This window comes from Gallus gallus, chromosome 18 (genome assembly GCF_016699485.2).
Source record: "Gallus gallus isolate bGalGal1 chromosome 18, bGalGal1.mat.broiler.GRCg7b, whole genome shotgun sequence".
NCBI lineage: Eukaryota > Metazoa > Chordata > Aves > Galliformes > Phasianidae > Gallus > Gallus gallus.
In genome coordinates, this window is record NC_052549.1 from 4,720,186 (window position 1) to 4,747,675 (window position 27,490).

Genomic DNA, 27,490 nt, shown 5'->3' on the forward strand with positions numbered 1-27,490 from the left:
GGCCAGACCTCTCTAAAGATTCCAGTTCCAAATACAGACCTACACACACACGCTGCCCTAGGCTAAATGTCCCAGCTTTCTGACCACAGCAGCCTGTTACTTAGCAGCAGCTACATTATCTTTCCATAACTCAGAGCCAGGCACCAAATTCATGGCTGCAAGCTCACCTTTTTAATATTGCTGGTGTACTGCTTCATGGCAATCTTTTCCACTGTGCTTTCAAAACCAAAAAAGGATTTTATATCCAGACTTGCTGACTGCTCAAAACAGGTCCAGTCTTCATTGTCAGGATGAACCTAATAGTTAAAAGGAGGTCATATGATCTAGTTATTTATCTGGTATTCTTTTTCCTCACAATGTTTCAAATGACTCTTCATCAAGTTCACATAGTCAAAAATACACAAGAGGAATTTGCAGTCTTTTGCTTCATTTGCAAAATACAGATAGGAAAAGATAACACTAAAGAACAATTGGCTGAGAAGCCCTCCTGTAACCCCACTGCTGGAACAGAACGTGTTCCTAACGAGAAAGGGAAGGGTGGAGAAATCCTAGTGCACAAGCCAAGATACAAGAGACCAGCAGGCTTAAATAATTAACAATATCTCACTGTAGGTATGAGTTGAGACTGTAGAGTATCAGTGGAACAAAGTAAAATACTCCACAGCGAACTTGCTGATCCTGCAGGTTAGTCTGACAGACCAGGCCAGCTAACTTAAGGACTGCAGCAAGCACAGCGTAAGCATTCCCCAGCACTGCAGTCTAGACATGTTTGCAACAGACACAACTGCAACAGATTGTTCCTTCCCTGACCTACAAAGTACCAAGGTAGGGAAATATTTTATGTTGTTTTCCTATGATAACACTACAGAAAAGAAGCATAAACTTCTCATTTGGTTGAGCAAACCATCAGGGAGGCTTTTGCTACTATCTCGCCTTTTAAAGCTTAGAGCATCTTCCACAGAAAAAAACGCAGATGGAGGAGTATTTTTAATGGAAATAATGAAGAACTAATAACAAAAATAAGGTAATAATAACAATAATAAAATAGGGTAATAGTGGCAAGTGGTTCTGAATTCCAGTGACCTTTCAACCATGCTTCTGTAGAAAACTGAAAAAATATTAGCTGCACTTGAAAAAAAAACTATAGTGCAAATAAGAGGGTTACATTTGCTAGCTTGCATTTGACCTTTAAAATCTATTTGAAGTTTTACTTCCATGAACACGTGCTGTATCGGCCTATGAGTACTTTCTAAGCTATTAAGAAAAAACATGTCCAGAACATGCAGCAAGCATGCCACCACACTCCTCTGTATCAGAAAACACCTGCACTGAAGACCAAAGCCAGCCAGCACGGAAGGAATTAGGTTAAAACACCACTGATGATGAACATTTGAGCTGAGCAGAAGGCAAATAAAGCTATGTTGAAGTTTCCTTTAGCAGTTCTGTCAGGGTATCAACAGCCTTGACAAGGCTCACACTGCTATTACAGACCGCAGATCTGCCTAAACAGAGCTGTCAAACACAGCCAATTATGTTGTGTTCTGCTATCTGAGAAGATGCTCGAGCAAGAGGGTGCCAAGCTTGTTTCACTTCTTCAAGCAAGTGTGTTACATTTAACACTAACAACAATTATCACTTGTGGTGGTATGTTGGTTATTTCCTCTTGCAAGGCAAAAGCCAAGAACAACCTAACTTCTGTTTGAGTTTTGGAATCTAAACACTGACTTCATTCCATCTGTAGCACCACCAAGAGCCTGTTACTCACTGTGTAAGAGCAGTGCTCGTTAATAATAACTCTGTTAGAGAAGGTTTCATTGTAGGCTTCTATATGCAAAGTCCTTTCCCGTCTGTTCAGAGAATTCTTCTGGACAAAGTAGACGTAATCCACTCCTGCAATCTGAGGAAGATACCACAGATTCTGTTAACACACAACATTCATGTGAAATTATATCATGAAGAACAGGCACTTCAAACCTAATCACCTTTTTCAGCAGCCGTGGTGCATCTATATCCAGCTTACAGCGCCGTTCGATCACATGGATGGCTTCATCCTCACTCTTATATTCACTCACAGTGTCGCTGGCTACAAACATAGGAATCAGCGGGCATGTAGGAAACCTCCTCTCATAAGCCTACAACAACAGAAAAAGAAGAAATGCTGACATCACAGTTAAGTCTTGAGGGTGTGTGTAGGGTTCCTTCACTGACATCACCAGCATCTGAAGGCAAAAGACCACTGATAACTTTTGCAGAAGGGATCCCTTCTGGCATCCACGTTATAGTTGAAAGATCAGAGTTCATTCCAAGCAAACCATTTGAGATGTTCTTAACATCGCCCTACTTGAGTAAAACAACACACAAAACACGGCCTTTCCCCACCCTTCCCCCCAAAAGGAAGCTGCGTGTTACACGTAACGACAGCCCACTTGTCAGCAATAACAGGAAAATAAGACTCTCTAGTTCTAAAATACCACAAGACAAAAACAATTACATGTTGGATTAAAAAAACCCCACATGCTAATTATCAGTGTTTCACCAAGCTGTCCTACAGGGTTTTCCACATGGCTCCCAAAGGCCTAATAAAAACATTTCAGAGCCCATTTCTTAAGCTAATGAAGCTCTCAAGTTCCCTATGCATGGAGTATTCGTGATCACGGAATCATAGAATGGCTTGAGTTGGAAGAGACCTCAAGGATCATGGAGCTCCAACCCCCCACCACAGGCAGGGCCACCAACCTCCACATGTACTACCAGCCCAGGCTGCCCAGGGCCCCATCCAACCCAGCCTTGAACACCTCCAGGGATGGACAGGACATCCACAGCCTCTCTGGGCAAGATGATATTTCATGGCACAGTTGATCAGCTTACAGCTATATCCAACAACATGTGATGAGCCCTTCCAATAAGACGAGGCCATGTCGTACTTTTGGCAATTGGAACTTTTTTTGCCACCATGCCGGACAGCAATAGCTTTGCCTCCAGTTACAGGACAGTCATACAAATGAGTCGATCCCTTAAATACTTCACACACATAAGGAAGACAGAATTAAATTAGGCACGTTCGGATATAGTTTAAAATCTAGAATCAGTAACACAGGTTAAAAAAAAAAGGGGAGTCATCCCCACTAAGAATGCTGCTGACTTTTAGTTTTAGAGCCAACCAGGACTGGAGAATACAACATAACTGTTATCATAGTCATTAGTATCTCTCTGCTTCCCTCTCAGAGGGCAGTGATATAATCAGTGTTCTACCCTCCTTTCCAGACTGTGAATTCTTTCCTCTTTGCCATTAGACTCAAACCCTTGGCTTTGGTGAATAGGTAGGACATGCAAGGTGCCCCAGTGCAGAAATCTGAAAGCCAAACGTGAAACTAAAGCCTTTAAAAAGAGGTAAAATATGCACTTTGTCCTTTTAAATCTTCTTAACTGCTCTTAATATAGCTGGGCAGCAGCACAGGAACAGCATCAGCAGGGAGAGGGTGTGGAAGAAAATAAGCAGCAGCTGCAGAAAGCATGCAGCCACGGCACTGGGAGAGAAAAGGTCTCTTAATTCTCCTTTTATAAGAATAAAAATACTTAGTTTGCTACCAGAGTTCAATTGTAGCAGCATTGCTGTGGTGACAGCAGTGCAATGCACTGAAACAATGTCAGCTTTTCTCCCCCTTCATGAATATTTTTTAAATCATTTTTTTTGCAGCAAAACTGCCCTGAGTTCATAGAGCTCTTCTGTAATGTACTCCAAGCACAGCCAGAGTGAAAACACACACTACACACACACTCCTTTCTCCCAACCTCTCATTTGTGCACAGCTGGTTTTGTTTAAGCTAGGAAGAGAAATGTCTCTGAGCTCAGGAGTTATGCATGATAGATGTGGCAGAGGGTTAATGCTGCAATACAGCTACAGCATATAGCAAAAACCCTTTGCAGTGCTAAGCAAGAACCGGTCCTATTTAAAACAGCACAAGAGTTTGCTTATTTGTGTGATGAAGGTCTTGATCTGAGCAAAGCCTATACGTTTTTGTAGTCATAGAGGAATGCCTCAGCCCTCTCACTCAATAACAAAGCCCCAGCATTCAGAATTAATCACTACTGCAACTATATGGAATTACTGTTTTTTATTTGAGGACTTTGTAACAACAATTAGCCGCTTCTTCCTCAGCTTATGAAACATTTAGCATTCCTCTCTATACTGGAAGGGGTTTTGTTTGTTGCTCCTTTGAAAGACAATGAAACATCCCCACCGAGGAGCCCTTATAAGCCTCTGCTGTCACCGATAGCACACATTGATGCATTTCTCATCTCAGTCCTCAGAAAGCTCCTCATTTGCCCTGTGAACACTTGCAAATTGCAACATTACCTGCTGGAAGGGTTTATTGAACTACAAGCACACAAAAAAAAAAGCCCAAGAATTTGTTGTTCTGAAAGGCAGGACTGAGCTGAACACATTCAGTTTGGAAGAGAACAAAATAATTAACATCAGAAGTTGGCACGCTCGGTGCTTACAGCAACAAAGTGCTGCAAGGTTTCAAAGAGATTAACAGCAACCTGGAGCCTTTCTTCCCTGAAGAATGTGCACACAGTACTGAGCTGCTCACAGTCAGTTTCATTGGGCTCTCAAGTCAGGCTGGTTCTATTCAAGTTGTGTGCCACCAGCATACGTTCTTGTAATGCATCATTCCTCGCTATAGCATGGCTTGAGGAGAATTATTGCAGCGTGATTATATGTGCAGTTACAGCAACCTGTAGCCACATCAATATTTTCTATCTGATTTAAGCACTGCCGTCTTTTCCACACGTGGCAAACAGTTCTTTCACAGTGCAGAGCGGGCAGGAAAAGCTGTACTGGCTGTGGGATACTGAGAGATCTTCCTTTGCACCACAGACCAACACAGCACGAGAAGAAAACCTGCAGTGTAAGAATGGCACAGCAACCAATTAGAGACACGTGGGTCAAAGCAGCACACGGATCACCAGAACTGGAGCTATTAAAAGAGCAAGAGAACATAAAAAATAACCAAATGCTGCTGCTTTGCTTGTAATTGAACTGATTTGCTCTGTATTAGTGAGGTGTTCTGAAAAAGGAATTGTCTCAAGTCTGGCTTTGTGGGCAGGAAATAACTACATTGTGTTATCCAATACTTCAGCAGCCTGATAAAGCAGGGTGTATGTTATAAGATGCCACATACGTTTTCCCTCTATGATAGGTCTCTCTTTACAGATAAAATCATTAGGTGCTACACACCTTCCTCTCAGCATTGCAACTGCACTGTACAGATGTAATCACAAAAGCCAATTATTTCCTCAAAAGCAAAGCAGCTGAGGCAATATTGCTGCACTCCGCGTGCAACAGCAAAATGCTGCTGCTCTGGGACTAAATGCATGCAGGAGGGATGTTGCAAGGATGTTACTCAGCTGTACCCTTCTGTTCTGTCACCTTTAAAGAAGAGGTTAAGTGGAAATCCCCGTCTGTAGCAGAAGTAAGGAGAGCAGGAGAACACATCCTCCAGAGGTCTGCAGTTGGTGCCGGGGTTGACATGGAGGACAGAATGCCCTCTGGGTAGGGCAGAGCTTTCAGAAACATGAAGCCTGCAGTGCTGCTGTTCCCTAAATCATCCCAAAATTAAGATTTCCCACCAGCCTCAAACATTTGTATACTCCTATTTACTAAAAGGTGGCACGGTGTGTTCAGAAATATACTGCCCAAACTTCAGATTTCATGGGCCCATTATATAAACCTCTAACTTTCTTAATGCATGTAACAGTGAGAACATTGACATGCATAATTTCCACCAAAATAGCAGCGTATTAAAGCCTGTTCTCCAACTGCTTCCCTTAGCAACTCCTGTTCAGAGTTGAAATAACAGGATTTTACTTTCATCACTTAGCTGTGCATAAAGACATGAAAGCAATTCAGAAGTGACACTATTTTAAACCCATCGCAGTTATTTCTCACACCCAAGCAAACTGTACTTGCTCCTGCTAGCCTTACAGCTCAGGATTGCAATGTTAGCAACCGCAGGATCCTCCCAATATCCCAACTTTAGACCAGTTAGGGATGATCCCAACCCAATTTTCAGGAAGACTGAAGACAATGTTTTGACTTTTTGCTTCTCAGACCACACCTGGGGGTAACAAAGAGGTCTGGACCATCTGAGAACAGGAACGTGCTCAGCCCTCTGGAAAACATCAGTAATTTATACACAAGTTATCAGCTTCCCTGGCCAGATTAATATTCCCTGTTGAATTATTATTAGTATTAGCTTCCCATACCCAGGTCCTGGTCTCCTGTCTTAAAGGATATGGATTGTTCGGTTTGTTCATTAAATAGATCAAAAATACATCTACACACAAAAGAAGAAAGTCTGACAGCTTGCAAGCAACCTTTTGCTATCCCATTATTCTTACAGTACCTGAATCCTCCAAATCAAAATTTACATCTGGCAAATTGTATGTAGGAATTTTAGTCATCACTCAAAATTAAGCATGCTGATCATTTTCTTCATAGCTAATTAGATGGAACAGGCCAAGATGCTGCGTTTCTCTTTGGTTACTGTTCAAAATGGCAAGAGAAGCAGCCTTTTAAAAGTAGCACAGTATTCTCCAAGGGCATCCCAAGAGAAGCTGTCCCATCCTGCCAAGTGAATCCACTCCTCTGCTATTTGAGCGTGCCACACTCAAACGTTACATCTGCAATAAATACCTGACCATGTTTGGGTGCTAATCTGCAGATGCATACCAACATTCACCACACTCTTCTATCCACTGCAAGCATGTGGAATGTGAGTTGTTTATAAACACACAAGAAGGGCCACTGGAGCACCAGCCTGACAGCCTGCGTTCCAGCAGCTCCATCATTCCTGCTATCACCAGGTTCCCTTCCTCCCCTGTAAATCAATAGGAAAAATATTGGCTCATCAGAGGCCAACCAGGAGGCTTCAAATTCTTGGCAGCTGCATTTGAAATGAAACAACTCTGGATTAACTCTTGCAAATCAGTAAATACCTTCTCATCCATAACACACTGCTGTTCATAGCACTCTGCACAACAAACAGGAGTTAAAAAATCATTATACTTCTGCGCACATAGCGCATATCTCAGCGCCAGTGGATTTCATGCACACTAGCTCATACATCAGTTATCAACTGGAGTTGAGAGGAAGAAAGTGGATGGGAAGAAAAGGATATATATATATACCTCAAGAAGGTCCAGAAATGGCTTCTAGCTTAGTTAGTATTCCAGTCACCAGAACTGGAGTGTACTTTGGGAAGCAAAATCTTTAACACAGTAGTCAGCTCTTTAGAAAAGAGCCCTGCTGTGAAGCAAGCTCAGTAAGGACAAACAGAGCTCCAAAACTCCCCTGTGCAAGTCAAACCCCCGATATCATGCAAGCAGCACTGCTAAACCTTGTGCAGGGAGCTTTTCTCATCAGCATGGCTCTCCACTTGTTCAGAAGTAAGTTTAAGTGTTTTTTCCTTCCTCGTTGCATTTTTAGTTCATTAAATGTTCTCATTTACCAAAAGTGATTTTCTTCTTTCTGAGAAACAAAGGCAGCTTGGCAGTGACTCAGTACTCAGAACTCACTTTCTTTGGAAAAGACCAGGAAGGCTTTAATTACACAAGATTACAAATGAGACTTCTTCAGGACTACAGACAACCCACTGAGCATGAAAGAGGCAGATTCAGACCACAGAATGAATTAGGGGACAGCACTTAAACAGAAGTTATCCATGTGCAGGCTTCTAGTCCTTGACAAATAGGAGGTAGTTGAACCAACCTTATTTTTCACTTGTTTTTAGGTCTTGGCCCAGTCTTTGCCACCAACATGACTAGTCAGATTGTTAACGTACTGCTACAATGACCCACAGCTGTATCAGATGGTGGGATGCATTTTGGTGCACTTCTTCAAACAAGAACTGGCTGGTATGTGTGGGTAGCTGAGGAGCCCCTCACCCTGACCTGCAGGCCCAAAGCATTGCCCAGGAGCTCCATGTCCCCATCATGTCTTACTAAGGTGGGAACTGCATCTAGTCTTTCTTACTTCATCCCTCTTCCATCCTCCCTCCAGCTCAGTTCATTTTACTCTGTTACTGAGGAATAGGAACACTGTATTCACGCACTGTTCCCTTGTATGAGATGAAATTTGGCCTTTAAATATTAATGATAGCTATTAAGTACATCTGAGATAAAATAACTCTTCTATAAGTTACACAGAAAAATCAATAAGACAAGTTGATAACAATAAAACAAGCATTCTACTTCATTCGAAGAGGCTAAAAAGTTCTTGTTTATTACATGCAAGTACAGAGCGTTATTGACCTGGGACTTCCTGATTAAATGCTCATTAGTGTATGTGGAGAGGAAGCCTACAGCACCGGAGCAAGCAGTAACTGCACTGCTCCCACGCCATGTACCAAGGCAAAGCATTCCTTACATAATGCAGATGGCCCAACTGCCACATATTTCATAGATGGGCACCCCAGTATGGAAGTTCTCAGATGGAGTCAGTCTAAAATGTTCATAAAGGGTGCTGTTATAGCACTAGGAACTGTAACCATGTTCCCAACACCCACAGGCATGGAGCAAGCTGCACTCCTTGCACCCTGTACGCCCCTTCCTACACTGAGCATCCTGCAGTGATATATTTCATTAGCAACACCAGGGATTCACTTGCTAGAGTAGGAAGTGCTAAGATGCCCTCTTATTTGCAGTACTCGTCTCTGGAGAAGTGTTGAAAACAGCCAAGCCAATAAACCGAGCACTGTTAGCTCACATCTCCTTCAGAGCAATAGGAATCCCTGAGACATCCTCCAGGAAACGGGGAGCTGAGGGAATTGATGCCCGCTATGAGCAGAGCTGGACGAGAAAACATTTCTTTTCCTGGCACACACCAAACCATTACATTCTCACTGCTGACAGCTCCTCTTGTCACTTGAGAGCTGGGTAGAGAAGTTTTTATTATGTGTACAAAAGAGTACAATCCCTAACAGGCCTTGTCTTCTTCCGATGCTCTCATAGTTGTTTAAAGGAGTCCTTTTGATTTAATCGGGTTCAACTGAAAAGGATCGAAGACCCTACATCACTATGAATGACCCACTCAGACCTGTGCAAACACCCACGTTGAAAGAGGAAGGGAGGAGAGGGGAGATTTATTCCAGTCCATTTAAATTCACACCTTAGTCTAACTACATAAAGCCTTAAGTTTCATTGCTTTGTTTGAGGAGAACAGGACTGTCCTGTCCATTTTCACATTTAGTGGCTTCAGAAGCCTGTAGTACTTTAAATAACCACCCAGCTATGTTTCTTGCGGGTCTCAAATATATCCTACTCCTAGGCAACATGAACACAGCCACTGAAAAGCTATTAAAGCAATCTTGTTGATGTCACCAAAGAATAAACACTGTGTATTTGTTCTACTTCAGTAGATTTAAGAGGCCTGTCACATGAAAAGCTGGCACTGAAATTTCCTGCTTTGATTCAAAAGACAGTGAGAAAGCTTTGGATTTTCACATCCATTCCAGAAATTCCTGAAATAGAAGGCTGAAAGTATCTGAAAACAAAGAAGACATGGGCCACAAACATGACAAAGTAACCCAGCACACAGACTTAACTAAGATTCAGCAGCTACTGTGCAATACCATGAGGACTGCTCCAAAGTAACACCTCCTATTCTGTTATGGTGCCCATGGCAGGTGGTGATGGTGGTGGTAAGGAGGCAGAGGTTCAACCTTCCCACCAGCATCCCATTACATTTTGTTGCTGCTGTCTAGAGGCAATTGCCTGCTTGCTTTTCGATCACCATCATCCCAAGCAGCACGTACTTAAAACACATGGGATGCATGCAGTGAAAGCAGAGCAACCTTCCCAGAGGCACTGTGGCTTTTGCACAAGGAACAAAGCTCCATTACACATACCAGGAAGTACCAACACTTTACACACATCTGTAGACAAAGAGCAGGCTATTTCACACCTACTTAATGTCTCAGATGTCTTCTGCAGGGTTTCAGGTGCAACAACAGTTTATACACTGCCATCAGCTATCAGGAAACACAACTGAGACGGTATTAGAAGTGAAATGGCAATAATTGCAATAGCTTGCAGTTAGAGCTGCTGACACAACACGTCCCACACCACCTGGATTTCTGACAACAGGACCTTTCACGTGTTAACACTGCTACAAAGCACTCCCAAGTGAAAGTAATAGCACTAACCAGCAGTGGCTTCCTGGTCACCTCCCTCCTTCAAGCAGCATTTCCATGGTTACAGCGTTGATCACTAGTGGCTTTAAATACATTCCAAATATAGATCAAATGCACAGCTTGGCGTTTTAAGCAGCCCTAATAACTACCCTGCAGGCCAGCTCTTGTGAGCCAGCCCTGAGTCTAAGGCATAATGCACTCAAATAGCACGCTGTGGTCACTCCTGAAAAGTTAGCAAGCATACTGCTTATTGTATCACCCTGATTGTTTGTAAAAGCAATCACCAAAGCTGGGCAGACCAGTGAGGAATCATCCCTGAAGTCCTCATTTCTCTACCACGTAAGCCAGAAACCTAAAGGTTTTAAAGGATTGCTTATTAAAAGGATGCTCCATTTAGAACAGTGCCCACAACTGTGAATATCTGTAGAACTCTGCGTTTCTTATTTGCTCATACATACTCATAAAGCATTCTTGATAAATTTGAGTTATACTAAAAAAAAAAAACAAAACTACATTGCATATCTGCCTAAGACTGTCCTAGGGCAAAAGGAAGGTAGGGGATAGAAGGAAAAACTACAGAACGCTTCCTCTGTGTCAGAATGTGCAGTGATGTGCAGGCTACAGAGGCACTGAACCAGTTTCAGAAACCAGTGTTACTTCAATATTTCATTAATATTATTTAGACCTTATAAATAAAGCAAGAGAATCAAATCAGGCTATGAAGCAATCTTCTGGATTAGTGGAATTTTCCTGGTAACTCACTGCTGAGTTACACAACCGTGGTAACCAACTCACCCAGCTGAGCAAGGAGCTCTGCCTGGCAGCACTGGAGAGATGGGCAGACACAGGAAACCTCTGTTCTAAAGGGCAGTCACACCACCCACACAGCCTCTTTTAGTACAGCACAGTGCTGCAGCCCCTCAGTACATGCATGGACACCACTTGATCCCTTCCTGCACGGGTACTATTCATTAGTTGGTCATTTCCATTTCAGAGAACTAATCACTAAGAAGCTTTACCAGCAAAATTATAGTGGCACGATTGCTCCATACAGATGCATACAATGAAACTGAAAGGGAACTGGCTCGTAATTACCTAAGATTGCATGTGTTTGCATGTGGCAAAATGGTTCTTCCAGATCAAAAAATAAACTTGTCCATGATTTAATGCACCTTTATTCCAGCTCTACAAACTCAAGATTTAGCAAGCATGCAAAAAAACAACCCCACAGTTTGGAGAGAAAGAATCTGACCTTGACACAAAGACCAATGTTCTGTCTTTTATCTGCATAAATCTTTAACCACCACAGGCATGCCTCAGCGGGGCTCTAATTGGAAGAGTGGTTTCTTCCTAACAGATATGAGCCACCTGTGGCTTGCTAGAATAAATTCGTACACCTGAAACTATGTAATACACGTTCCTACCTGTGAGAACCTGAACGTCCACCTTCAGAGAGCACATGAATGTATAGGGCAGATCTGAAGAGAAAGTGGATGGCCACTATGAGAAGTTAAGAACCTGCTTGCCTCAGAGATGCTCACAAGGAGAGCATTCATTCTTTTCCACCCTTTGGGAAGTCTAGAGAGCCTGAAAGAGCCCAGGGCACAGCACTGCTCCACTAAACAGCAACTCTAACAGCTTACAGCTTCATTAGAGCTGCTGCACAGTCTGAGACACGAATCTCTAAAACAAGAAGCTAAAAAAATAAAGTTGGGCAAGTTTCTTCCTCCAGGAAAAAAGACGACTAGGGACAGAAAACCCCAAGAGGCTGAATATAAATAAAGTCATTTCCATCTTCCTTTGGAGTAAGCGAGCAGAGCCTGCTCACTCAGGTTAGGCTGGCTGGTGACTGGGAGACCAACAGTGAAATGCTGGTTGGGAAGGGAAAAAAAGAAATCAAAGAAAAAAAAACCTGACATTGTTTTGGTCTGAGTTAAGGTGGAACATCAGGGACAGATTATACAGTGACACTGATATGTGCCACTATTACACATCGACCTTTGTTGCCCTAGTGGGGGTAACAGCAGCGTGAGATTGACTTGCAATTCCACTTTAACATGTTTATATTAAATGTATGTGCAAAACCATTCTACAGAGAAAATGAGTGTTTGCTCTGTCCGTGTTCCAGGCAAGACAGATGGAAATCAGTTCTGGCTCAGAAGCCACGTAGCTCTGAGCACAGCACTCGATTTGACAGAATGTGCCTTGCAATTAGCATCAGCTTCACTAGCTGCTGGGAGAGGAAACTTGGCTTCTGACCCCAATTGCACAGGACATGGCTGCTCTGGTTCAAGGTTAGAGTGCTCTGGCAAAGAGGCTGACCTCCAAAAAAGCATCACAGGAAAGCTGGCCGTGGGCCAGTGAAAGCTGAAATGCTCTGAGAGCAGAGACTGCTGCGATTACTGGGGAATGTCAGCTATTCTCAAGCACTTCCTATTCCTCCGCAGCGACAGCAATATATAAGCCTTTCCACAGCACAGAAACATATCTTTGAGATTAAGATACATACATGGAAGGACTGCAAGGCATTAAAACCTTGTCTTGCTATTGCTTGTAAATAACCACTGTGTGTCTTACAGCAGCTGAACAGTGACAACTCCGTTTGTTCAGCACTGCCAACAGGCATCCCCTAACGTACAGGATACAGCCACACTGATATGCTGATTTCAGTACTTAATTCCCCCATTCCTCCCATTAACAGAATTTGTCTGGATCCTCTGCAGTCAGTTTTACTGTAGAATTCCACTGCAATTCTAATGTGTCCACTGAGGAGCTATTTTTGGAGCTGCCACACATCCTTACTGAACGCTTGTTCCACACTTCAGGCTTACTTTCATACATGCCAGAATTGCTATTCAGCAGGGTTGTTTTTGTCTTCGAATCAGACACTTTTACCAAGCAGCCCTATTAAAACATGTTGAACATACGGAATATATATATTTCCTTAATAAAAATATTACTGTTTAGCCAAAAATCTAGTTTAATGGTGGGAGAAGGAAGGATGGCTGCAGCGTTGCTACAGGCTCTGCATTTCTCACTGAAGCATTAACAGAAGGGCCAGAGCCCCATACTGCCACAAAGAACCAAGTCTCCTGATCTCCATGCAGATCAGCCCCCGTTCCTTGCTCCTTGCCACCCCGTGCAGAGGTTCAGCCAAACTGGTTTGGCTTCATTGTCAGACTGCACCCACCAGGTTTCCATTTGGCCCAGAGGCAGTTGGCCTTCAAGCAACACTGACTGTGCTCTACCAGGGGTGTAGGCAGCACAATAAGGAAACCTTTGGCAAGAGGGCAGAATTCAAGGCAAGCAGTGTAGGTCAGCTGTCTGGGTTTGGCTTTTGGACCAAAATATCAGCTTCTAGGTAAAACGAGGCAGCTGTACTCTATTAAGCAAGCCAATAAAACTATTAACTACATCAATTATATTGTGGCCATTCACTAATGTCGAAGTAATGTCATCAAAACACAGTATGATAGAGTCTGGGACCTGCAAAAAAATTACCTCAAGCTAGAAAGTTAAATGCAACATTGCAAACACGTATCCTAACCTCACACATCTGACATCCCAGGAAAAGGCTCAGAAACATTTGAAGATGGATGATAACAGCATGGAACAGCAACGTCTCATATGGAATCATAGGCTGGGACTCATCGCCATAATAACTTGAGGTCTGAGGGAGGTAACACACAGCTATCTAACGAGCAAGCAGCATGATGAATGTGAGCACAGAGCAGGTGGTGTGCAGCCGAGCCAGGCTCCAGATAAAGGATATCTCTCTTGACAGAATGTGTCATGAAGCACAGCCACCTGCTGGAGGGTGTCATGATAGAGAGCTCGCTTTGTTCCAGAAAAGAATTGGGCAAGCACAGGAAGCCAACCACATACGGTGCTATTACACACAACAGGCACTTCCTGGACCAGAAGGGCTGTCAAGACACAGCTGTAGATTGAAAATGTATCAGAGACAGCATTACCACACGTTTCTCTCATTCCTATCCTCTTCTCTAGAGGGATGCTGCCAGATATACACTGCACTAAGTAGGTAGGGCTTTTGCTGCTCATCAAAACACCACTGCTAAATGTCATCCCTGCCAATAGCCAGCTAACACCACTGCTACTGCATCCCTGGCAGTGGGGTGGTGCAGCCCCTGTATTTCACATGTGCTCAGCAATAAAACGAGAGAGATGCCACCAGCTTCCAAAGGCAAGGCAATTAAAGAATCATCGAGATCCCTTTGATTCGTTTCTAAAAAGAAGAATTCAAATCATAGATCATAATCACCCCTTTGTTCCTCACCCTCCTTCAGAGCTCGGAAAGGCAGGCTAGAGGTGGAATTGGTTTAGTCGAAACAGAACAAAAGTTCAAGTGAAATTGCATTAAGTCCTGTTCATTACAGCATCAGTAGCTGCACCACGCAGACCATGAAACACTTCAATAAGTAATTTCATACAGCCACGAGTTCAGTAATGAAGAATTTATCCACAGGCCAACAAATCGCACAGCAAAGAGAGAGTTTTGCAAATTAAGAAGCAGAATTTACACGCTGTATGGAATAGCCAGCAGAACATCCCCTGGAAAGGACTCTGCTGACTGATGTTCCTGAACTGGAACAACATTTATAGCATTCACAGTTATAAACAAAAAAGCACAATATGCTCAAGGAAGGAAGCGCTCTCATCAGGAAACAAATTGTTCCCCCTTCTGTTGAGGCATAAACAAACTTAAATAGGACCCATCACCATCCTCACCATCGCTGTACAAACACTCATTTTCACACAGTGAGATCCATTGGTACCAATGTAATATGAAGGATTGCAGCAGCAGTAGGCAAGGCAGAAGGTTCCTAGCCAGAGAGACCAAGATGGTAAGGGAATTCTGCAATATAATTTCCAAATGGTGTTGCACCAAAAACACCTGTAGTAAAGTGGTGAGACCACACCATAATATCAGAATGAAAACACTGCTGTAACTGCAAAAAATAATAATAATTTAGGGCTTAACTTTAGAAGTCTGATCATGACAAAGTCTTGATGTATTAATTTTAAGGAACCTAAATGGATACAATGAGCTTTTCCTTGCTCCCTCCCACAGTTCCTGTGCTATCTCCAGAGCTAAAGCTGGCATGCAACAACACCTTCTGAGACTTGCATTTTCAAGTTTGCTGATACACAGGCTTCTCACTTAGGTTTTGCTTGATGATAACTTAAGAGGAATCCAAGACACAAAATGTTCAAATCTGAAGTTTCATACATGAAAGAAACCACAAAACTGAAAGACACTACATCATTATCTTTTAATTTTTCTAAGGTCAGGACAGATTCCTGTTTACACTAATTCAACTCACAGAATCTACGTTTCCAAGCCATTAAGCACAACATGCAAATTCTGTACCCTGCTGAACACCATCAAGCTGAAAGAGTGCTGAATCAAGTTTCCAGCAGCCTCTTCGTTTAGCCTTACAGCAATCAGCCTCTGCATTTTTCAGGCTGCAGATCCCTAATGATTCCCCACAGAATCAGGGCTCCCTGACAATGCCACGCTGACTTGCTCTTTCTCGTGGCCAGCTGCCATCATCTCACCAACAGCACAGGAGGGGAAGAGCATCTGCTCCCACAGGGTACCCAACAGCCTCAAGTGAGCAAGTTGGGGCAATCAGGTAGACAAAACCATCTTTGTTCCAAGGTAGCATTTTGAGCAGCTTATCTCCCTGAACTGGCTTGCGGATGAACTGCAGTGTATTTTGCAAGGAAGCGTTGAGACCAACCTGGTATGCTAACTTGGCTGTAATGAGAAACCAAGTATTTCTTCTTTCTCTGACTCCTAGAAGAGAAAGCCCACAAACCACAAGCTGATAACCCCTATGGACTGGGCTGAAATCACTGTTATTGAGCAAAAGGGATGCAGAGAGAAGCAAAAAGCTTAGCACCTGGTCTCAGATTATGAAGGCTTGGGCTCGCTTATAGCCTTGTGGGAACACTGCCCCACACTGTAGTGGATCCCAGGTGGTGTCAGAGAGTCCTTGCAATGCAGGCTTTGGACCTATGCTGCTATCATAGCCTCCACATGCTTCTAGGCATGACTCACCTCAAGTATACCGATGACAACTGCAACAAGCAGACAACTTATGAGAAAGCAGAACGATTAAATTACTTGTAATAAGTCCTACTTAACGTTTTACCTGAGCTGCTAACATTACCTGTCTTAACTACATCATAAAAATCAGATGAAAAGAGTTAGTAATTCAGCTTAACAGCCTAATTCCTCATTTAAAATATACACACAGCAATTCCAAACTGCGTGAAAAAAAAATGAAGATGAGCTCACTTGGGAGAAAATAGACCATTTAAGACTAACCTGTAATTAATTTTTAACTTGAGCTAATTAACAGATTTCCTTGTAAATTCCCAGAAGATTCATTCTACATTCAGAACACAAGAGTTTTAAGATCATGTCGCCTTTCTCTTCCCAGAAACGCACTGAATTTCAAGTGAGTGCAAAGCAAAAACATCAATCCTGGTTATGAAAAATCACAACGTACCCCTACATTCTGTGTTCCAAGATCTGGACTCTGATTTAATGTGATTTGTTGGAAGTCCTGAAGGACTGCTTTCAGTCCCCGAGGCTCTCCTATCCCATCTTTCATTGTGTACTTGTTCCTTCTGAGCATCTGAGCTCAAATCTGTCTGCAGCTCCTTCAGCTCACAGCAGGAAGAGCTCTGCAGGAAGAGGAAATGCAGAGTATTTAAGCTGGAGGTGCACATAACTGGCCACACCAAATGGAAATACCTCATCCCACGCCTGCAGTTGATGTCTGTGATCTCTAAATTAACCTGTCTGCTCACTGGATGTGATTTTAGAACCTACAAATACACCATATCTTTGATCCACGAGGTTTTAAAAGCTTGTACATCTGCTTCTTAAGGCTAATTGCATATTAAATTACAAATGTACAGATCCTAACCGTGGTACCATGGGCATCCAGGACTCTGCAGAACGTACCAACCATTTCCTTTCTCCCATGCATTCAACATATTTTCAACTCTACATGTTCCTTGGTTGATTATTAAACTGTAGAGCAGCACTTCACACCAGTTCAGACACAGAGAGCCTGCAAAGCGTGGAATTGAGTGCTTTCAGAACAAAGCAACAAGACCAGGACTGACACAGATTTTCTCTTCCACTGACACCTTCCAGAGCTTGACAGTAGTGGTGTTTTAGCTTTTAAAGCATAAAAGAACTGCCAAGAAAACCTGACTAAAAGCACTGGGTGGAGAAAAGTGCAGCTGTCAGCTACAGCTGGGTCATGTGCTTGCCCACAGAGAACAGGAAACTGCTAGCCATGGAAATATCGAGGCATGCCATGAAATAATATGTAAATTGCACAGTAAGCAGGCTGCTAAGTCAATATTTTCCCCTAGTGCTTTGCTTAACCCTTATGTTTGTTAACTACAGCTCACTCCAAACAAGTGGCCAAAATTTCATGTGTTCATACAACACGTCGCTAACGCAAGAGACCATCAGTAATGACATCAAACAGCAGTTGAGCTGCAGACACTGATTCCAATATAAGTACATCCATACAAGGTGCTGTTCCACAGCTCTCTAACTAATGCATTTCTAACAGCAAACAGGGCTGAATTTTCAACAAAGCCAGGAAGCAAAGTGGATGGGGGCCTGGGAGCCAAACAAAGGAAGGGAAAAGAGCCAAGCCTAATCCTAAAATTAAAGAAATTACTTGGCAATGGTAAGCTCCAGACTGCATTCCTAACTTCCTTGTTTGGCTTCAACACCAGGTATTTTAACAGTGTGGAAACACCATTTTAGGTATTCAAAAGACAGCAAACCACCTTTGAAACCACCTTTTGGAGAAGAGAAGGCTCCGGGAAGACTTCATTGTGGCCTTCCAGTACTTGAAGGGAGCATATAAACAGGAGGGGGAACGGCTGTTTGTGAGGGTGCATAGTGATAGGACAAGGGGGAATGGTTTTAAACTGGGACAGGGGAGGTTTAGGTTGGATATAAGGAGGAAGTTTTTCACCCAGAGGGTGGTGACGCACTGAACAGGTTGCCCAAGGAGGCTGTGGATGCCCCATCCCTGCAGGCATTCAAGGCCAGGCTGGATGTGGCTCTGGGCAGCCTGGGCTGCTGGTTGGTGATCCTGCATACAGCAGGGGGTTGGAACTGGATGAGCATTGTGGTCCTTTGCAACCCAGGCCATTCTGTGATTCTAAAGTTTGTCTGCTGCCACAGGCAGATCTGAAAACCTCAGCTGTCACAATGCAACAAGCTCTTACAATGCACGTTAATTTGACTAAACATAATACTCAATGTTTAATGCACACTTGCTGTGTTCAGTCATGGTACTAGTTTCAGATACAAGTGTGACTAAGTAATTTGGGGCTGCAAATAAGATGTTTTCTAAGTGGGCTGTAAGAGCAAGGCATTCTCCATGGAGCTTTCAAAACCTCTCAGAAAAGCCTTCAGCTCTCAGGACATTCAGTGTGGGTTGTTTTGTTGTGGGTTTTTTTTTTTTTTTTTTGGTGTTATTTTCTCAATAATCTTTTTTTCCATTGGCATGAAATCCCCTGATAGCCAATGATTCGTTAAGAGAATTTACGATGGAAATTAAACTCAAGGAGAATTATTTAATGCATGTCAGACCAAAAACAAGCTGTGAATCTCCAAGGTTAATTTTAGCCTCGTCTGTGTTAAGAGGTCTTCAAGATTCAATCTCTTAGCTGCCTTTTAACATGAACTTATTGGCTGAAGGCACTACATTATTAAATGCAAACTCCTTTAAGATAGCATTACAATTTCTAACTTTGGTAACTTGACAAGAGTCTAAGTTTAAGCTGTCATTTTTCCACATTTCAGCTGCTTTCAGCATTATGTAAAATTAAACAGGGAAAAAATAAGCTTAGATTCTATTCAATCTGATAAACATCTGCACAAGTGTTTATATAGAGAAATATATATACACACACACACACACACAGTGTTCAAGGCGTTGATTATGACCTATGCCACAGAGCTGCCAAAAATCATCAGGTCATAATGCAGAACCACATGGTGAGGTTGTGTTGCCAATGCCAGGCATGTCAGACTGTAATGTGGTAACTTCTGGTCGATGATTCCAGAAGCCTTCCAAGCCCAGGAGATGCTTCATTAAAAGATTTGCATCCTGTTCTTACTGTTTTCAAAGCAACTCAGATACTATCCGAAACCACACAGCTCATCTGTAAAAATAAATCGTCTTCACAGAAGTAGCTTATGTTAAATGCTATGTAGCATGCCTTTAATGTTAAGGAAAGGCAAGAAGCACAAAGCAATGCATCTCCCCACTCAATTCCTACAACTGCACTTCACCAGTTCTCTTCCAGACTCGAGAGATAAGGGGTTGTGCCCTGAAGAACACTGCCAGGCATGCGTTAGGTTCAGTGGCTGATTTTTGGATTTCAGTGGAAGAGCAGAAGAGAAACATTTTCAAACACAACTAAGAAAGAAAAAGGATGCCCACGTTTTAAAGTCTTTCTATCATGACTGTCTGCAAAACGCTTGTCAATCCTAGTCTAGGTCCAAGTGGAATTAAATCCAGTTGCTGGTCTTAATATATCTGGGCTCATCCTTCAGAAAGAGAAGAAAGCTCCCCAGTGTGAACAGAGTGCTGATTGTACTCCATTCTCCCCTCAAGAACCTCTTTGAAATCCAGGATGGGAAAGTAGGCAAGTAGGAAGCTTACTGATCCTGAACCAAAGGGAAACAGTACCAAAAAGCATCAAACTATCAGATACTGTTCATATTCTTGGAATAATTTGGCTCACAGAGACACTCCTCTGCATTCTTCAGGAGCTACATTAACAGTTAGGATAGATTACCACATGCATTAGAAATCAATAAAGTAACAGAAGCAACATGGCAGAAGGACGGTCGCCCACTGAACGCATTCTGAACAAGTTCAAATAATAACTTGCTGCCCAACATAGATAAAATAAATATTATCACTAATCCTGACTTCCAGTCTCAGCAAGTATCAATCTAGCTGACTTCCTTCTCTTAAACATTCTTCTTTGTTCATGATTTTAATCTTTCAATGATTGCTTGTTCCCCTATAGCTGCATATGCAGTATAGCTATGCCATACAGCCTCCTTCCCCTTACAGGAGAAGAAAATCTTTAATGGAAGAAAAGGGTAAATATTTGCTAAAAACTACCCTGGAAGTTTTGTTATCCCCCAGACACAGAACAGCTTGAGAACTCAATATTAATAGTCTGAAGTGGTTCCAATTACATCCAGTTAAGCACTGTGAACAATCCTGAGGTCAGCTCAGTACTTCAGCTGAAAATATCCTTGAAGATTTCTTTAAGGAAGAAATGGTGCCTTCCTCTCAGCAGCAAGGCAAAGGCTCCTCAGCACAGCCTAGAGAACTGTGTCCAAGGCACTCAACTCTGTTTAGTGTTCTTAGAACTAAAGCCAGTTATACTTCACTGAAGGATAAAGAGTTGCATACACAGATTTAAATTCTTGAAAGCCGCTTAGCTTGGATATCAAAATGGGGTAAGGCATTAAAAGACCTTCAGCATATCACAGATCCTTATGAAAATAACCATCCTCTGCCTTGAGCTGTCTGCAGATGGATGGTGGAGGCGGTTTCAGGAATATGATAGAAATTGAAGTATTTCACCTGGTGTGATTTAATCCGTTTTTTGCCCTGCGACTGCGAAGGATCACTTCTGTAAGGAACTCTGCACTTCAGCCCATGTGATCTATCTAAATATTTACACAACAAGCACCATTAAAAATCTCCCCTAGAGCCATTAAACACAGCATTTTCAGCAAGTGAAGCAATAATAGTTATTTTAGATTATTTACATTTTAACTGTTCTTATCTGGTAGAAGCTGACCTGACTGCTCCCCCACAAGTGCCCTTCCTAACTCACAAAAACCACACAGTTGTGGTTTTGGCTGACTATACTTACAAATGTCAAAGACTGACTTCCTCTTTGCTTTCTATAAGGAGAAGAAAAAGAGAGGGGAGGAGGCAGAAAAGAGAGCAGAGAGAACCCAAGTAGGATTTTACTATTATTTTTTGTTACAGTTTTAACAGTAGCACACAAAGCAGCAGTCATACAGCCAAGAAGCTTTTTGGTTATCTCTCCAGCCTCCCTATCTTTTTCCCCTCCCCACAAGGTACTGCCCCTGCTCCCAGTGCTTCTTCCTCTTCTGTTCGCACTTAACCCTGCTTTCATGGCTTCTTCTCTGTTCTCTATTCTTTTACAGCCCATACGAACAAAGATGCCACCGCAATAAGCAGTTCATCAGTGCACTTGATGCTTTCTCCCAGCCTGGAATAGATTGGTCCCAATGATCACAGAATGGTTTGGGTTGGAAGGAACCTCAAGGATCATGAATCTTCAACCCTCCAGCCATAGGCAGGGCCACCAACCTCCATGTTTAATACCAGCCCAGGCTGCCCAGGGCCCCATCCAACCTGGCCTTGAACACCTCCAGGGATGGACGGGGCATCCACAGCCTCTCTGGGCAGCTGTTCCAGCACCTCCCCACTCTCTCTGTGAAGAACTTAACCAACACGGAAGCACACATCAAAGCAACTCGTGCTGCAAGCTTAAAACAACACAGTCTGTGAGCTGTATTGAAACCTGTAGGGAAGAGGACGTGTTATATAAAAATACTCTGAGGAAAAAGGAAACTGCCAAAACATGCGTCTCCCATATTTGGTGTATCAGCTCAGCCACGTGTGTTCCACAGCACCTATCAAATGGTGCCCAGTTCATACTGAGCAACACAACGAGCTGCCAAGTCAGAGAATTTAAGCCAAAATTAATACTTACAGCCATAATCAACTCAAAGGGGTGTTTATACACCCGTATGGGTGACTGATACTTCTGCACCATGGCTGCGGTTATGAAGGTCAGCTCCAACCTGAAAAAGAAACATTTAAAACCATTGGTCAGATGCAAGGAGCCACTTTTAGACTCCTCCTCAGGCAGCGATCCCAACTGTAACAGCACTGCTTGCAGCTCTGCTCACAGCTCCACTCAGACTTCCCAATGAGTCCCTACAGAGCTCTGCGTATTTCTGTCAGAAACGAGCTGCCATTCTAAAAAAAAGGCACCAAATTAACACCGTTTCTGACCGGTTTTGGTAACAAACTTTCAGCATACACTCTGAGTATTCATCTGGGCCGTGGGATCCCCTGTGCTGCCGCTGCTGGGACAGCGCAGGGCAGCGTTAGCGCCTCAGGACAAAGCACTGCCGGGCTGCCAGCACGGGGCTGCTTGGGGCTGTTTGGGATTGGCGTCACGAGGAACGGGATGGGCTCAAAGAGAAACGGGAAAACCCACCGCTTTCAGAAAGAAAGCCAAAAGGAGCTCACAGCAAACAGACGCAACGCGTTCCGGTACTGCTTCCAAACGAGAAGAACCAGCGCTTTTCAGACACAAAAACTTCGGAAATGCCTGTAGTTCCTCTAAGGTTCATTTCCTCCCCAGACATTCCAGCGCAGAGCCAACGGGGAATCCGCCGGCACAGCCAACAGCAGCCAAAAGCAGCCAACCGCACCGCATCTCTGCCCGCCCCGGACCCAACCTCACCCCACACGATCACTTCCACCGGGATACGTCGGCGGCAGCGCTCGCGGACGAGCACGCTGGCGGCCGGCCAGGCTCGTTTCAGCGAGAAACGGCTTCAACACCACAACTTCACCGTACTTTTATTTCGCAGCGCGTTCCCGCGGCGCTTCGGGAGGGCGGCCCGAGCCCGGCGGGCACAGCGCGGCACACGGAGCGGCGGCACCGCGCCGCGAACAAAAGAGCCGCGCAACAAAGCGGCGCTCCCGGCCCGCCGCGCCCCGCGCCGGGCACCTGTTGGGGATCGCGGGGCCGGGGGCCGCTCGCTGGCTGAGGACTCCCCGCCAACCACCGCCCGCACGCAGCGCGGAGAGGGGTTGAGTGCGTGGGGCCGCGCGCAGGACAGCCGCTTACCGCTTACCGTCACGCCGCCCGGCCGCTCGCCGCTCTCCTCATGTCGTCGCGGGGCAGCGCCGCCGCCGGTTCCGGCACAGGAGAAGGAGGAGGAGCGCAGCGCCGCCGCCGCCCGTTGTTACTGGTGACGGGGCGGGGGCGGGGCTTGGCCGCCGGCCAGCTCGACGCATGCGTGACGGAGCAACAGGGCTGAGGCGGGGAGAGAGGGGGGGGGGGCGACGGCGGCTTCGCTTCGCGCGGTTGTTGTGCCTGCGCGCTGTGCTGCGCATGCGTAATGCGGCCAATGGTGGGGGTGGTTCGTGTGGAGCTGTGGTGTCTGTTCACTCAGTTCCTTCCAGCTGGTTTTAAGATCTCTGTCAGTCCCCTCAACGTGGGGCTCGTGTTCCTCTTAGGAGGCAAAGCTCCTCTGTAGCTCCTCGGGGGTTCAAGGTGTGGGCTTTAAATGAGGGAAGGTTAGATGGAGAGGTTGGGTGTGAGGGATGATGATGGGATGTCTGAGTGTGGGGTGGGCAGCGGAGCTGTGCGGGTCTTAAGCACACGGCCTAAAGGCGGCGGGTGAAAGGAATGGGGTGGGTGAGTGGAGAAGAGGAGGCTGAGGGGAGACCTCATCACCGCATCTCCCTGACAGGAGGCGGTGGTGAGGGGGGGGTCGGCCTCTGCTCCCCGGTAACAGCGATAGGATGAGAGGTGATGGCCTCAGGTTGCACCAGGGGGGGTCAGGTTGGATCTCGGGAAAAGGGCTGTGATGCAGTGGCACAGCTGCCCGTGGGGGTGGTGGAGTCACCTGGAGGCGTTCAGGAGCCGTGGAGATGTGGCACTGAGGGACGTGGGCAGTGGGCACGGGGGGGGTGGGCTGGGGTTGGGCTTGGTGGTCTTCGAGGTCCAACCTCAGTGATTCCATGACACTGAGCTCCAGAGGCGCTTCTGTGCTGAGCACACAGCATAGGCCCACGCTGAGAGCATCACCAACAGCCCTGATAGCATTGTGGGATGCCTCAGGGGGACCGCTGGGCTGGGGGAGACAAGTGAGGGCAAGGAACTGCCCCAGAAGCCTGCCTAGGGCATGAAAGGCGAAGGGCTGAAGCCTGATGTAACTGATGGTATCTTTTGAGTGAGAGTACTGAAGCATTTCAGTCACAGCCCCAGCTGGGTTACTCACCTGAGGGGAATGCATGCAGCCCTCAGCCCGGGGTGCTCACCGGTGTCCGAAAGCATTCTTCCCTACTGCACGGTCACACCACAGATGTGCTGAAAGCAAGAAATACAGCCACGCTTCGTGCAGCACCACTACTGCAGTCTGTGTTAGAATAAAGACTTGAGAATTAGGGGCAAATGCTTCCGTTCCCTTCAGAGGCTCCATTGAAGCAATTCCTTCACCTTGAACGTGTTTTATTGCTGGCTCGCTCCCTCAAAAAACAAACCCTCTAAAATCTAGAGTCAATATCCAGTCCTTTTGGTGCAATTCTGTTTCTAGGAAGGCTGAATTTGTGGTTACTATTAATTAGCGATTCAGCTGCAGTTCTCTCCTACACAAACCACTTGTCTTAGCCCACAATAGTCTGCTGTCTGATCCAAAACCTGTCCTTACAAGACGCTGTTTAACGTGTTGAGCAATTGTTTCTCTAAATCAGTTCTCTATGGTGGTATTTGGCCAGTTGCGCTCGTGTAAGCAAGGTTAACGAGTTAATCTAGTAATTAGATAGACCCTCTGTAATTAGATAGACTTATCTGATTGATATTGCCTGCCATTACGCCTGCAACATCCTTTTCCTGCTCTGAAAGCCTGAGATACAATCCTGCCGGCATAGCAGGGTGAGGAATGTACGCCCACTCCGACTCCTCTTTGTTCATAACACTTCTCCATTTCAGGTCTGGGAAATCTGATTAGCTGCCACTACTGCAGTTCACCGGATAGCCACGTGGCCAGAAAAGCTTTGTGAAGGCTCTGGAATGTATTGATGAAGGGAAGGCATTATCAGTGCACGATTTAACATCCAAATCAGTCGCAGGAGATGTCTTGGCTGTTTGCTGTGGAAATAATCTTAACAAAGTGGACACAGCAGAGGAAAGTAGAATGTTCTTAAATGTTCCTATTGTTTGCATTCCTGTTACATCTTCTGCTATGGAAGCTCCAGCGGGGCATCACCAGAAGGAACATAACTTAATAAAGGAGTGGGTGAAAAGCTGAAGGAATGCAGTGAGGGGTGCTGAGATTTGAACCCAAGGGACAAAGGCTGCAAGTGCAGACTGATGTTTTCAGAGAATAAGGAATGAGGCATGCTAGACAGGGAGGGAAGCTGCGCCTTACAGAGGTCATGCAAGGCCAGTCACTGCCCAGCACGTGAATGTGTTTTTCTGGCCTTCCTTCCTTCCCATTATGAATTCTGGTCATTCTGGTTACACAACTCAAAGCCCGGACATTTTTTCCCGTTTTGGGGCAATGTGCCCATGGAAATGAGAGCTATCGGCAGCCAATCCTTCATTATTAATATCAGCTAAAGCAAAGTGCAATTGCCTGGGAGCAGTATGGGGCTGAGTGTACACGCACAGAATGCCTCCTGGCCTCGCAGTGAGTGGGTGCAGGCAGGGCTGTGGCATCCAGCAGGCAGGAACTCGCCCTGCTGTCTTCTGTTTGCATCCCAAGGAGCGCTGGTGAAGGTGAAGCTGTCATTGCTTTGTGCTGTCCAGCTGGTCTCATCTTCACAGCTTTTGTACTGAGATTGATCCCGATTGAGCCAGGAATGCCTTCATTCAAGTTCTTGCTGCTAAGCACTAAGCACATTAAATGTTCCAGAAGGGGTAAGATTTTGGGTTCAGATATAATGAAGTTCTTTCAGAGTAATTCCCTAATAAATCAGTTACGTCTGACTCAGTGGAATTTTATGTACCCCTGGCTAAATTGAAATATATGCCTGCTGAAACATCTGAAACCATGCAAAAGCTTCTAAACGGTCATGTTTGTACATAAAACAAGCAAGATAACTGACAGGCAGTTATTAGGGCAGAGCTGTGCCCCGCAGACATACGATTCTGCTTTACACACACTTCTTATTAAGCACATTATGTGTACTTAACTGGGTGTCACAATTCTTTCTTCCCTTTGTAGGCTATCAGCTGCTCTGAATCCCTTCAGCCCTTCACTCTTAGAACCAAAGCAGCTGTGACATCCAACTTGGCTCCTCCAGATATATCTGGATGTGCTCATCTGTGTAACAGCTGATGTGTGTTTGAAAGCTCCCTGCACAGCACATGCTGGGGATGCACTGCATAGGAGGAGAATAATGCTCATGTATCTCCAGAGATCTTCACGCCCTTTGCAATGTTAGGGAATATATTATCCATCCCATGTAAGCATTGAGGCTCAGAAAATGCCCCACAAAAGTCATGCAGTGAGTCAGTGTCAAAGCAGACCAGAGCTCTGTGCTCCAGGGTGATGCCTGTATTCCCACATGCTGCTGCCTTTTAGCCTTGTGGTAGTTTTCCACCCTTGACAAAATTAGGAACAGGGTAAGATGTCTCTGTGTGCAGGAGGATGATGTTAATGTACAAAACCTGAAAGATGTGAAGCTTGTGCAGTGATGTTCACTTAGGATTGAGCTGCCTTGAGTGAGAGTAGTGCGGTGCAGTATAAATGAGGGTGTAGCTTTGCACCGTTACTCCATTTATCTGAGCTTTCCCATGTTGTCACAGTGCAGAAGAGCCTTAAATGAGCTTGTACCCTGCAGCCCTTTATGTTTTGATGTCACAAACAGGCAGAAACATGGTTTGTTGGGCTTTTTTCTTTCCTTTCTTCTGAAGAGACTGATAGAAAATTGAATTCTAGGCTGGGAGCTGCCAGAAACACCAGCTGCCAGCGCTCGGGCTGCAGCAGCTGACATCAGAGCATGGCTGCCAATGACATTAAAAGCTACGTAGACAAGCATTAGCAAATAGGACTAAGTTGTGATTCATCAGATGTATGAATCAGGGTGAGCATGTGAAAGCATCCCAGCCCTTATTCACATCCTCTCTCGCGAAGCCCGTAACCATACAGTGCTTCCTGCCTGGTTCTGCTGCCTGTAAGCACTGTCAGAGCAGTGAGAGGGGGTGCAGGGGTGGGGGCTGCTGGTACAGGGATAATTGAAGCATGAGGGGAGCTAGCAGAGCGTGTGTACCGAGTGAAGCATCAGACCCAATGCCTATCTCAGTGCCCGTGCTGGATGTTTGTAACATCAGGAGGCCGACAGCACAGACCTCTTAGGGAGTGTGGTGAGGGGGAGGCAGCCTTTGGGACCCCCGAGATGATTTTAACC

The 27,490-nt window shown here is 44.8% G+C and overlaps 1 protein-coding gene across 5 annotated transcripts in view; it reads right to left on the reverse strand.

The window, feature by feature from the left end:
- The window catches only part of SEC14L1 (SEC14 like lipid binding 1), a 37,879-nt gene extending 14,608 nt beyond the window's left edge, over positions 1-23,271 (reverse strand). For 2 of the 5 annotated variants that reach the window (XM_015295282.3, XM_040649654.2), the window contains exons 1-5: positions 22,592-23,271; positions 22,047-22,137; positions 1,983-2,132; positions 1,766-1,897; positions 168-296 (exon numbers count right to left, since the gene is read on the reverse strand). In XM_015295282.3, coding sequence (XP_015150768.2) covers positions 168-296; positions 1,766-1,897; positions 1,983-2,132; positions 22,047-22,137; positions 22,592-22,710 — 621 coding nt within the window. In that variant the 5' untranslated portion in view covers positions 22,711-23,271. Of the gene's footprint in view, positions 1-167; positions 297-1,765; positions 1,898-1,982; positions 2,133-22,046; positions 22,138-22,559 lie in introns of all 5 variants that reach the window. The other 3 variants (XM_004946106.5, XM_415614.7, XM_046902114.1) reach the window with 3 other exon arrangements.
- Positions 23,272-27,490: the final 4,219 nt, after the last annotated feature.